General features: G+C 33.2%; 1 protein-coding gene across 1 annotated transcript in view; it reads right to left on the reverse strand.

Moving 5' to 3' along the window:
• MMRN1 (multimerin 1) overlaps positions 1-14,201 on the reverse strand; it is a 59,284-nt gene that overhangs the window by 25,636 nt on the left and 19,447 nt on the right. The window contains exons 2-3 of the mRNA XM_045984417.1: positions 12,305-12,424; positions 9,413-9,519 (exon numbers count right to left, since the gene is read on the reverse strand). Of these exons, the coding sequence (XP_045840373.1) occupies positions 9,413-9,519; positions 12,305-12,424 (227 nt within the window). The remainder of the gene's footprint in view (positions 1-9,412; positions 9,520-12,304; positions 12,425-14,201) is intronic.

Genomic DNA, 14,201 nt, shown 5'->3' on the forward strand with positions numbered 1-14,201 from the left:
ACCGGTAAAATCAGGGAAATTTCAGAAAAATAGAAATTCTTATAAAATAAGTCTAACTCTGTTAAAGAATCGATTCCCCTTTCCCATGAATCAAGTTAATATTTAGATGGAAATTTAGTTTTTCATTGGAGAAAACAATTTAGAGTGAAAATTATTAAAAACATTAACACATCAAGTAAGGTAGGCCTGTAATTTGCAGACTTTTAATAAATGTATTCATTATTGAGAAAATAATTATATGAGAAAATAAGTGTTTGGTGTCTAACTGTGCTTCTTCCCACGTGAAATTATGTACCAATGAAACTTTCCCTTTATCCCATGTTAATTATGCGCCCTAAGGCATATGTGACTGTGACAGTAATACTAAAGGATTTATACTCCATAGAAAGAATAATATATTTAGTATTAATGTGAGTTAGTCTCTATTGTTAGATTGAATTTTGCATTGCTTTTCTTCAGGGCATTGAGCTAAACTAACGAATTTCCATTCATGTTCAAGGTTTTTCTTTTTTTTTTTGATAGTTTCTTTTTTTTCTCTCCACTGTATTACAGAAAGTCCTGTATAATTGTTGATTTATTTGGAAGAAAACAATCTGCAACTTGGGGAAATTATACTTATTTTGGGGCTGCAAAAGTGGCAAAAAATGTTAAATTTCCCTTAGGTCCTAGTAATAAGGTTCCTTTAGGCTAAATTCAAATTAATTCATATAAATATATCTATTAAATAATTGCATAGATTTTTATCAAGTTTCCTCTTTAGATGATGTAGAAAGCATTTTTCTAACAGCTAAAATCTAAGCATACCCAAGAGAGTAACTAGAAAGTGAAGTGATGTTTCTTAAACCAGGGTTCCTAGATCAGCAGTATCAGTATCATCTGGAAACTTTTCTTTCTTTTTTTTTTTAACCACTTGCAAACTTTTGAAAATACATCTTCTAGGCCCCATCTCAGACCTTCTAACTTAGAAAAGTCTGGGGATGCCTGGGTAGGTCAGGCGTTAAGTATCTGCCTTTGGCTCCGAACATGATCCCAGGGTCCTGGGACAGAGCTTGTGTTCCCTCTCTCGCTGTGTCTCTCTCTGTCAAACAAACAAATAAAATCTTTAAAAAATAATAAAGTCTGGAGTGGGGCAGTAATTCGTGTTTTAACAAGCTCTTCTGATGTTTCCAATGCACACTGAAGTTTGAGAATCACTGGAATAAATCATCAAAATAAATCTTCCCTAGCAACTACCTATCTCACGGCCTCCCCTATTTCTCTTAGCAGTGGAAGAGGGTTCAGGATATGAGCAAGTATTTATAGCAAAAGGAACATGTGATGTTCATCAACAGGATGAACAAATGACGTTTACATTTTCTTACTGCTTACCTTTTTCATCAGATCACAGGAAAACAAAACCAAAAAATCATAGGAAAACAAAAAAAGCTGGTACATTTAGGCATTTCCATAACATGGTAGACAGAGGGTACTTTGTTAGTAAGCAATGCGCAATTATAGTAACAACAAAATTATCTTGTTTTGTGGCAACAAACAAGTTACAATTGCAATTTCCTTTTCTATCTGTTATTAACTTTAAATACATTGTTTTTTTTTCTTCCTCTTTAATGATTTTTCGTCATGGATGAGAAACAAAAGCACCTGTAAGTTCTGAAACACTGAAAGTGTCATTGCCTTTTCCATTATCTCACCCAGAGATTCTGATTTAGAAGATCTGTTCTGGGAATTGAGCATGTGTATATATGTATATGTATATATACACACATATATGTATTTATATATTTTATTATCTTTTTTATTATATACAAATAATTTTAAACTCTACAAGTGATTTTTGATGCATAACCTTAGTTAAGAAGTATTGATTTAGAAAAAATTGCAAAAAATTCTAATTCTAATTGTTACAAGGCAGATTAAAACAAAGTTTTAATCCAGAATTTGATCTTCATAGACTTTTAAATAACCACACCTGCCTGTTGATAAGAACATGTTATAGACATGATCTATTTAAACTTTAATAAATGACAAACTTGAGTCTCCTGTCATTCCAAAGAGAAATGGGCCTTTATAAGGAGGAAGTAATTTTGATAAACATAATTAAATAATTTATAATAAATTATTAAAAACACTGGAAAAGAGACAAAAGCTTAAATTTTAGAAGCACTTTTTAGGAGTGTGATTTTTTTGTAAAAAGAAAAACCATAGAAATTTTATCAGTAATAGGGATACCTGGGTGGCTCAGTCAGGTAAGTACCCAACTCTTGATTTCAGTTCAGGTCAAGATCATGAGAGGAACCTTGCATCCAGCTTTGCGCTGAGCATGGAGCCTGCTTAAGATTCTCTCTCTCCTTCTCCCTCTGCCCCTTCCCCTACTTCTCTCTCTCTCTTAAAAAAATCACTCTGGAGCATCTTTTGATATGAAAACATTAAATTGATATAAAAATCAATTAAATATAAAAATGTGTATTTCTGGAATGAAAATCAATTCAATTTTATTTTCAACAAAAATTAGTGGATTTTTACATGCTATATAAACTTTGACTCAAATAATGTTCTAAACTTTTGTCATTTAAAATTGAAATCAGTAGATTTGTTTTTCATAATGACAATCAATTTCCATTAAAGTTCTTTTGAAATCAAGAGGAAAATGTTAAAGAACTTTATGAAATTAATCTCATGAAATAAGATTTGAAATAAAAATTTGCAAGTAAAGCAAAATTTTTGAAATAATAAAAAAATTGAACAAATTATCAAATAGTGTTAATAGAGATCAATAAAGAAAGGAAAATGTTTATGAAATAAAATTAGAATTTTAACGTCACATAATTTAAACAATAGATAATTTTTAGAAAAGAAAATGTTATAGAACTTATCTAATATAATTCCTATATAGGAATATCATTACTAGTGTTTTATGTTTAGCATTCGGAAAACAAGCCATGTTTTAAAAAAGTGGAGAACTGCTTTTCAGAAATGACGTTCTTTTTTTTTTTTTTTTTAGTATTTTATTTATTTATTTGAGAGAGAGAGTAGAGCGGGGGTGGGAAAGGAGTAGAGAGAGGGAGAGAGAGAATCTCAAGCTGACTCCATGCTGAGCAGGTTCAGGTCTCGATCTCATAACCCCGAGATTATGACCAGAGCTGAAATCAAGAGTCAGACGCTTAGCCAACTGAGCCACCAAGGCACCCTCAGAAATAACATTCTAATAGAGATGTCAATTCTTTTTTAACCTAGGATTAGAAGACATTTCAGATATGAAAAATATGCATATTTCATTTGAAACAAAAATTAATAAGCGATTACATGAGAAAACATCAATTTTTCTAATTATATGAAAATAATATTTATATGACAGAACTAAAAAATATAATAAGTATTTACATTCCTTGATTTATGGTGCCACAAATTTGGCCAAATGACATTTGCAAAGCTCTATGAATTAATTAAATAGGACATTCTACAATTTTTATGATTTAGTTTGTAATAAATATATTGAATATTTTAAAATGCCCATAGTATTTAAGAGCTGGAAAAAATATGAATGCAGTCATTGTTAATTCAGTAAAGACTACCAGATAATTTGGCAGGATGGCACTACCATGCATGTTAATAGAAATGATCAATTTGCCAATTCTTGGTATCACCCATTGACTCTAAATCTGATGGATAATTCTTTAAAGGAGGTTGAGATAGTACTCTACATGAAATCATCTGTGTGACAGAAACATCATTTAGCTGGAATCATCCATGTCAAAAAAAAACCATGTCAAAAAGTTTTATAAATTGGGGCGCCTGGGTGGCTCAGTGGGTTGAAGCCTCTGCCTTCGGCTTGAGTCATGATCCCAGGGACCTGGGATGGAGCCCCACATCGGGCTCTCTGCTCAGCAGGGAGCCTGCTTCCCCTCCTCTCTCTCTGCCTGCATCTCTGCCTACTTCTGATCTCTGTCTGTCAAATAAATAAATAAAATCTTTAAAAAAAAGTTTTATAAATTATTAAAAAAAACCCCTTTAGAATCATTGACAAATGGAAGAGAAAGCAAACAAAACTGTCAGAGAAAAAAAGAAAGCTATTGAAAGGGACAAAGAATAACACATAGAAGTATCAAGTGAAAATCTTTAGTTTTCTGCCTACTAATATTCAGTAATTCTCTCCTCATTTTATGAAAACATAATATATGTGAAGTAAGAAAAATGAAATTTACTCCTGACTGATTTGAAAGAAAGTGGAATGGGGAAAATACCTTAAATATTAAGTGACAAAAACCAATGTGATTGTGTGTGTGTGTGTGTGTGTGTGTGTACACATTTAAAACTTTACATTTGCTCTTAGCTATAATTATTTTTTAATTTATTGTTTTAAGAGGAACCAGGTGAGGAAATTGTACTCCTAAGTGGAAGAAACAGCTATTAACCATCACACAAAGATCCTTGAGAGCCATTTGTCATATGAATCTCTTTTCTCTGGAATTCTTTGGATCCAGTCCCTGCCAAGGCTGTAAAAACTTGAAATGCCTGTTTAACAGATTCAATAGTTTATGTTATCTTTTCCCAGCTCTACTTGTTGACTGGAGTTCAATACTTGTATTCATCCCAGTTTATTGCATGGGATTTAGCCGGTGGAGAAGTGCTGATAGGATCTCTGACAGTGGAGTCAGTTACTCTCCTGTGATAAAGTTCTTGGATGATCGATACTCTTTTATTTTTTCATTTAACAATCTTTCTGTCTTCCCAAATGTATTCCCTACCACAAGAGCTACTACAAATTCTAGGTTTCCCAGGCAATCTTATCTTATCTTGCACTTCAGCACAGACCTTTGCTTTGTTCTCTAGAACGGATTTCTCAGTCCCTTTTTCTTGGTTCTTTCTGAGACATGGGTGCTGGGACAGAAGGACATTTATTTAAGTCAAATAACTTTTAAAGATCTTTATGCACTTCAGATTTTTTAAAAATGCAATATATTTGAAAAATCAGATGATTATTATTTTTTTCTATTCCCTCAATACAATTCCTCTTTTTTCCTGCGTGGAAACACTGTCGTTGGTGGATCAAGGACTTAGAGAAGCAAGGTCAGCAGCAAGGTCAGCAGCTCTTGTGTCAAGAGCAACAATTTGTTTATTAGGTGCCCCTTCCTTCCTTCCTTCCCTCTCTTTACTTTCGCCTCCTCCTATTCCTTCTCTTCTTCTTCCTCCTCCTTTTATTAGGCAGGTATTAATTATGAGTGTTTTGGGTTTTTTTTTCCTTCCAGACCTTTGAGGCATATAGAGGAAGCCATTAACGGCAACTCAGTAATGAGGAAGCTTGTTCTTAGAACCAAAAACCCTCCTGTGTTACAAGACCCCTTTCCTGCTGATCTGCAATACCAGGTGAATGCTTACTTGATGATGGTCAGTACATATGTAAAGATTTACTGACATTTGGTAGTCAAATAAAAAAAAGCAATTTGGTGCAACAAAGACCGAAGATACATGATGACTTTTTTTTTTTTGAAAGATTTTATTCATGTATTTGACAGAGAGATCACAAGTAGGCAGAGAGGCCGGCAGAGAGAGCTGTGGGTCGGGGAGCAGGGTGGGGGGAGCAGGCTCCCTGCTGAGCAGAGACCCTGATTCGGGGCTTGATCCCAGGACCCTGGACTATAACCTGGGTCAAAGGCAGAGACTTAACCCACTGAGCCACCCAGGTCCCCCTATATGGTGACTTTTGACTAAATGTATCGTAATTGAGCAAGATGCTTATAGGTAGTAATGTTCTTTCTTAAAGGAGAAAGCATTAAATGCCACTGGGATGAATTAGATATGCAAATATATAAGAAATACAGGGACTTTTTTCTGTTTTAAATATTTATATCAATAGAAGTCATATTTTAAAACAATTTTACTGGAGAAGTCCCATATTTAAAATGCTACAATAGCTTATAAAATTTATTGAATTATTCCACATTTGAAAAATGAAACATTTTTATATATTCATAACATATGACAGGATCGATTTATTTCCACAATTGCGTGATTGTATTTTCTGCATTCATAATATCTGTGATACATTTCATAAAACATAATTTTCTTATAGAGAGGATCTGAGTAAAGCTGACTGGATTTTTAAAACAGATTTACCAAGAAGCTTTTCTTTCCTCCTCTCTAATTGAACATTTTTTGAACTGAAATTCCTGTCTTTGTGTCATTACAGCAAGCCACAATTTCCTTGTTCTACTTCAGAACATTTTAGAGACATCTACTGGAAAAGCACATTATTGCAAATTTTATAAAATTGGTTTAAAAAGTATATTGTTGCTGACATTTAAAAAAATGTCTTGGAGTCCACATCACAAAATTAGGTCCCTTTCTGAAGATAAACTCTTTGATCCTCAAAAAGATATACCAAATGTAAAATACATCAAAACTATTACTTTGCTATTGGACTTAATGCTTCTTCCTTTTTTTAATCAACAAAACTCTATTCACTTAAAAAGTTGGTTTGCTCTTAATAGTATGACTAATATTTTAATAAGCTAATCTAGAACATTTAACCAGAATTTTGATTATCTAAATTGTAGCAAAATGAAGGCTCAGTGATATTACAAACAGCATATTGTAGAGTAAGGCAACAGGACGAATTGCCTTATGGATTTTGAATTACAATATCCCTTTCTAACAGATTGGAGATGGAGCTGTAGAGGAGTTGGGGGGAGAAAGAAAAAGAAATAGGTAGAGAAGTGGAGGAGGAGAAATAAGAGAGAGTACAGTGGCTAACTGTTCTATTTTATTCCTGTTCTATGAATCTTCCCTGTATATTTAAAAAGACTACTCTACTGCAATCTAAATGAAAAAGAAATTGTTACTTTGTATTATGACATTTATTTTATTTGTGGGGATGGAACTTTAGGGGAGAGTAGGAATTTGTAAAATGTATGCAGTATTTTACAAATTTTCTACGTATAAAATGATCTCCTGATATGTAGGCCTGACACTGAAATAATTATCACAGTAGCTACATGACCAGGTTATTCCAAACCCTTCAGGGTTCTGAAGAAGCTTAAAGAATGGATGAGCCACACTGATTATTCCTCTCATATTTGGGGCCGCCTGTCATATGAGACAGTGTGAAGAGTGTTGTCAAAGGAAACCTGACAATTTTCCCTTCCGTATAAGAATGAGAATGTTGGCACATATATAAAGTGTGATGGTTGTGGAGGGGGGACTTGGACTGTAGGAAGGAGGAATCAGAAGGGGAAAAAGTGTAAAGAAAGAAAGAATGAAATAAAGAAAGGAAGGAAGGAAAAGAAGCCCAGGACAGATGAAATAATTGAAGACTGATTCAAGGGACAAAGGGACACACATCAACTGCACTAATAAAAAATTCAACAGCTTTTAGGTATTGCAATAAAAGTGAAGAGTAGCATGGTCAGAATATCGTAGGGAGCAGTAGGGCGTTTTGTTTTTGTTTTTTGTTTTTTTTTGAATCACAGTGATACTGAGTTGATTATATGAAATGACACAATGGGTATTAGCTGCCATCAGAAAGTTATTTGTACTGCAGATTTCAATAGAAAGATGACTTTTACACAGCAGCTTAATCAGCAGATGCCTGAATTACGAGTAATTCTAATTATTGTACTGTGACAGAAGGTCATAGGTCTGTTCTGGAACATTGTTGTTAATGGGATTCAAGATGACGATTTGTAAATCTAATATTAAAAATATCCACAGGTTGCTTCCAAACACAACATGAAATGTCAGTAAATAATCAAAGCTAAGCTATTTGAATTTAATTTAAATATTTCACGTGATGCTTTGAAAAAAAGGGGGGGATGACAATATATAGTAGATATTCAAAACTGTCAACTAGCCTTGTTTCTTGTGTGTACATTTATGATGGAATTCTATGATTTTTCCTCATGGATGTTTAAAGTCCACCTTAGTGATTAATAATCGATTAGTAGGTAAGAAGGACAAAGCATGAAGTAATGGTAGTTCATAATCGGCTGCAGCATATGACATTCCTTGACATAAAGATTTTGCTTCTTGCCACACATCAACGCTCAGTTCTGTAGGTGCAACAGGCTGTGTAATGACATTCTAAATTTCTAGAAAGGTATTCTGTGAACAAATGCTTGAATTTTTAAGAATAATAATGGAATTAATACTCCTAAGATAGCCTTCATGGAATTAGTACTCCTCAAATCTTCTGCATGAGAGAAGAAAAATATAGAAACTAGTCTTAGACTTAGAAATACAGTTCTAAATACTATTCATAACTTTTATCATCTGCTATAAACAGATTATAAACAAATATGTTTTACCAGGGAATAGAATTGTGCACCTCACAGAAATTAGGAATCTTGTGAAAGCAGAATCATATATGGACTTTTTTGACTATGCTAAATATCTTGTTTCTGAATACTTTTGGCATAGATGAAATTTTATTTAAAAGTTTATTTTACGTGATTATAAATGAAGTGCATATTCATTTATACCCTGAAAATATAAATTTTTATGACATCTCCGAAATTCAGGCCAAACCCAGAACAAATAGCATTACAGTTGAATTTGCCTACAGATTCTCACTGAATGGGCTAGAAAAACCATATATAACATCCCTAAGGAAACTGCAAGTTTCCTAGAGCTTTTGTACTACAACTTTCTTTTTTTAAATGTGAATCATAATGGTTTCTCCACACTTACATTAATTTTTAATCACAGTCTCTCATGCTGCTGATTGAATTCCTCACCACTGTTAATGGTTTTTCTTGTAATATTCATTCGTTTAAAATATGTATGCTGATGCCATATCTTATTTTTCAAAGGAAACTTGTTTAAAGCCAAGAGCAACATAATAGCCACACAGATGTTAGGCCACAGCAGGTTACTATGTGTTTGATTAGCCTTGCCACCAGAAAATCCTTAAAATCACAGTTGATAAAATGTCTCTATTAGGATTTAAGAAGAAAAGCACAATTATTCATGCCACATTTGTATATTCTTTAAAACTGAATTTCATCCACATACATAATATTATTTCAAATAATTGAACTGGAACAAAACTAGAAGGTAGTTTATTTTCATATAGGGTCACTTCTAATGATTATTTAAAATATAAAATTAGGATTTCTGATATTTTAATAAGGCATGCTTCCATAGCATACAGTTAAGAAAAAATGTGATAGATCTCCACTTACTCATCCTCTAAAACTAACATAACAATATAGGAATATATAAGATATCTCATTATGAGATTTGGGGTGCTAAACTAGCTAAGTTGGAAAGCTCTAGAGATGTAAGAGTTTTAATGATTTGGCTACATGTTCATTAACTTTGGTGTAAAAGGGAAAATACAACTCTTCACTGGAATCAATTACTTATTATCCAAAACTTTTATGCTTCTAAATGTTATTATAAAATTACTATTAAAATGTACCTTTTAGCTGACATTTTGCTCCACTGAATCCAGGACAACACTTCCACTCCAATGAGGTAACGATTTTATGTTGCATCCTGTAGACAGGGTTTGATATCTTCTGAGATCTGGAGAGGAGAGCAATTATTTGTCTCATATTAAATTATCAGTTGGGATAATTAAAGTTTTGGAAACAATATCTAAAATATAAGAAACACTCAATAAATGTTATCTGTTATTATTACATTCTTCATTATTATTATTATATATATGTACATATATACATATACATATATATATATATATATATATATTTTTTTTTTTTTTTTTGGAGAGAGAGACAGCACATGAGAGGGCAAGGTAGGGCAGAGGGAGAGAGAGAGAGAGAAAATCTTAAGCAGGCTCCATGCTCAGCACAGAGCCAGTGTGGGGATCCTTCTCACAACCTTGAGTCATGACCTAAGCTGAAATCAAGTCAGATGTTTAACCAACTGAGCATTCCTGATGCCCCTCATCGATATTATTGTTAAACTTACATTTCTTTAAATAAATTACAAAAAGCATTAAGATCTATGCTATTTGTTATTTTAAGTTTATACCTATCATTACATTTTCTAAACATAGCATAGCTTTTCCCTTGATAATATTTTTTTACAAAACCAATGTTAAAACTTCTTTTAATTTTTTAAAAATAGCTTATGAGGACAATTTCCTTTATTTCAATTCTTAGTATTTCTTATATCGTTAGAGTTAAAAGATGTTTCCCCCTAGATCAATATCAAATAACTTAAATTGTGTAATGGCGATCTAATTGAAATTACAATGACCACTATGATTTTTAACCTGCAGTGTTCCCTTTCTCAAATTTTAAAATTTTAATTTTTAATATTATTTCTCTCATATGGTATTTATCTCTGATAGAAAGAGACAGAGAAGAGAGGGAGAGAGGAAGAGATCTATTATGAGAAAATATTTCTGAGAAGAAACCATGGAAGGGAAATGAAATTATAGCATTTTAACATAGCAATCAATATAAATGGTGAATGGTACTAAATGTAGGCCCTATATATGTAAATGTAAATCTATAAATACAATTTGGCCATATTATCCTTACCCCTATGACTTCAATATTTAGCTAATATTTATCAAGTGAGGCAATCAAATGGGTATATATTACATTGTTAATTTTTGTATTGGTTCTATATGGAAAATATTATTATTACCATGATATGCTGATGAGGAACATGAGGAACAGAGAGATGAAATAATGTGCTCAAAGTTTCAAATCTAAAAGTGATTGGGGTGGAATTTTAATACACACTACGTGGGTTAGCCTCCCTTTAATTATCTAGCTTGTCCCCTACAACTATGTGGGGCCAACAATAGTCAAGTTCATGGATAAACCCTGATCATGTGGAGGGAATGTATTGGAGCCAGCTGGGCTTTAGGAGACTTGGGTTTTAGTTTCTACTGTTACCTGAAGGGTGATTCAATATGTGTGAGGTTATTCCTCAGTTTTAAGATGAGCTACAAGTTCTTCCCATCTCTCAAAGTAGGCTGGTCATTTACCTGTGTTTATTTCAGTAAATTATATTCAGTAAGTAACTCTGTCCAGTGAAATAGCTCCAGTCCAGTAGCTAAAGCTAAATAGAAAGTAAGGCTGTTTGGAAAAGGACCCTTAAGAGTTTCCTAGGATGAACTCAAGCAGATAGTTGCATTATTATTAGAGTCAATGTCCCTGCTTTAGCAAACAGGATCCCTGCTAGATGTAGCTCTGGCATAATAAAAGAGAAAGCGACAGACACTGCATAGGTACTGAAATAATGAATGAATGGAGAGACACATTCAAAGATAGAGAAAGATAAGAGATGAGAATAAAGATCCATATTTCTGGTTTGTTTAAAGAGTGAGAGAGAGAAAGAGAGAGAAAACTCACCTTGAACTCAGAAGGGCAGTATAATGGGGTTGCTGTGGTAATATTTTCATTACTGAAGAATTAACAATGCATTCTGTGTATCATGTCGACAAGGAAATTGCCACAAAGGGAGTAAATGCTGAAAGCAGCACTGGAGCTCGGCTCTCCCAAATCCCTAAGATGTGCTGAGCTCTCTGGACCATGAACCTCGGCTATTCCTCCAGGGCTTAAGAAACACCTTGATTTTTATATATCTTTCCTGTGCACTGTTCCAGACTGCCAATGTGTCAGATTCATTGCCTCACTTATTTGTATGACAATTTGCATAACATGAGCCATCATGGCCTGAATAATAATTTTAGTTCTTATTTCAGGGTCTTCTGAAACACCTTCAGATAAGCTGCTGTGACTATATGAATTCAGAGAACTTATCAATGACTCGGTCCCACATTTGAACAATTTTTAAATGTCCTAAATAGGTTTTTTAAAAAATGAAAATTAAATAACATGAAACATTATAGTGGACATAGAAAGAAAGGCCCCACTTAGCTATTTAATCATGCACAATTGCAATTAAGTTATGGACTTCTTTCTGACCTGGTATGAAGCAGAAATTATCAATAAAATTTTAAAACTACATATGAATGCATAAGAATTAAAGGACAGGATTATTGATCAGGTCATAGAATAAAGGTAATAGTAATAGTAAAAATGGAAATAAGCATGAAAGTTAACATTTACTGAAGACTCACAAAGTATCTGTCCCTAGGCTAAGCATATTACTGCATTATCTCACATATTCTAAAAATTCCCATATGAAGCATGTATTATTGGTAACTGTGTTTTAGCTTACCCCAAATCACGCATCTAATTTACTGTGATGACCCTACCCTGGCCCTATTATACACATATATACTTGGGATGATTAACTTTGTATATTCCAAAACATACAACAATATACTATAAGCAGTGGCTATTTTCAAAAAAATGTCACATACCTCTGAGGACAGGATCCACTGGCCCAGCCACAGGACCCTCTCCCACTTGGAATATAAGTGACTTGGTTGTCTAGTATCACTGTGGGAGATAATCTGGTATGTACATAAGCACACCAATTCCTAAGGAAGAGATAAATTTTGTTAAAAAAATCATTGTCCAAAACAATTCTTTCCATTAAAATAATTTTCATAGGCCTCTATCTATTGCTGTTGGTATTGTGAAGTAGGTATTTTAAAAAATTGGTCTCTATCTTTAAAATATCTGGAGATGAGAGAAAACACACTTGTTACTGTATTGCTGTACACATGAAAAGTAAAGAAACACTATAAGATCAAAGCAAGTTAAGAATAAATAAGATTTAAAACTGGAACTTGTATTGTTCAGCTATAAGTTAAGTAAAAATCCAGACTGCCTTTATGGCAAATGTCAGTATTAGTACTTAGATTGTAGACTCAAACATAGGCCCATTACTTCTAATGAACAATGTGCAATAAGACAAAAACAAATAAGTAAATGCTGTAAGAATCAAATGAGAGGAAAAAATAACTATTATTAGTAGCAGATGATATGACTGTGAATAAAAAATATGAAATAGTCCAGATGCAAATGATTAAAAGAATTCAGCATCTAGTTAAGATCAATACAAATTTTTTATAATGAATAAAAATGTATGGCCACAACATTAAGATCAGTTATGGTTCGGTGTACCAACAATAAATTTTAAAAAAGCAGTACTTACAATATCAAACATAACATTATTCTTTTTAAATCTAACAAAAGTAGTGTAAGATAAAACATATAATTTTTAAGCTTTATTGAAAGGCCCAAAAGAAAATCCAATAAATCCTGTTAATAGATGGGAATAGCCAATGTAAATATGTCCATTCTCCTCAAATTAATCTACAGATTTAGAGCCTTTTTAAGTCAAACTTTAATTTGATATAAGTTGAATAAGCTTATTCTATTTTTTTCTGTAATAAAATAAAAACACAAATTTCAGAAATTTCTGGCTCTGGCCATTACAGAGTATCAGATTTACTTTCCTTTGGTAAATTCTTTAAAGCTGGACAAGATATATAAAGGAATCATTTTCAGATACTGAACAACAGACAATACAGTGAAATGATTTTTTGAGAGAAGGGAACAGCATGATGTGAATTCCATATTGAATCTAGTTTTCTGCCTTCAAACAGTTTTCAAACTACATTGCAAAGGAATGGGTCCAAAGAGAGAGAGCACTGGGTGAAGGAAATATATATGAGTTTGGGGCTGCTGAGGTGGTTAGAAAATGTAGATAAAGTTCGTAAAGTGAGGGGGGTAGCAGAGATGTCATCTTAAGTCAACATAGAGTTTCCTTAAATGAAACAAGATGGGATCGGGAGGGAGACGTATCATAAGAGACTCTTAATGTCACAAAACAAACTGAGGGGGGTTGGCTGGAGGGGGTGAGGGAGACGGTGGTGGAGTTATGGACATTAGGGAGGGTATGTGCTATGGTGAGTGCTGTGAAGTGTGTAAACCTGGCTATCACAGACCTGTACCCCTGGGGATAATAATACATTATATGTTTATAAAAAAATAAAAAATTAAAACAAAACATAGGGTTTCTTATAAACCTTGGGTTAAATACCATGGAGAGCTTGCAAATAATCTTTTCAAGGCCACCAGAGAACAAATATTGTGAAGCTGTGTGAGCTGAACAGATTCCAGATTTTACCCCATCAGGGAGAATTCTGACCAGCCAAAGAGGAGAGGCTCATTAAACATCTGAGTGTTCTCCTGAACCTAACAATATCTGTATCCAGTAAGGTAAGTCTAATTTACACATACTCCAACAAAGCCCTAACAAAAATCCCATCCTTGATATAACTAACTCTATCCCAGAACAAAAGTCAA

The sequence above is a fragment of the Meles meles genome, chromosome 2, assembly GCF_922984935.1.
Source record: "Meles meles chromosome 2, mMelMel3.1 paternal haplotype, whole genome shotgun sequence".
Lineage (NCBI taxonomy): Eukaryota > Metazoa > Chordata > Mammalia > Carnivora > Mustelidae > Meles > Meles meles.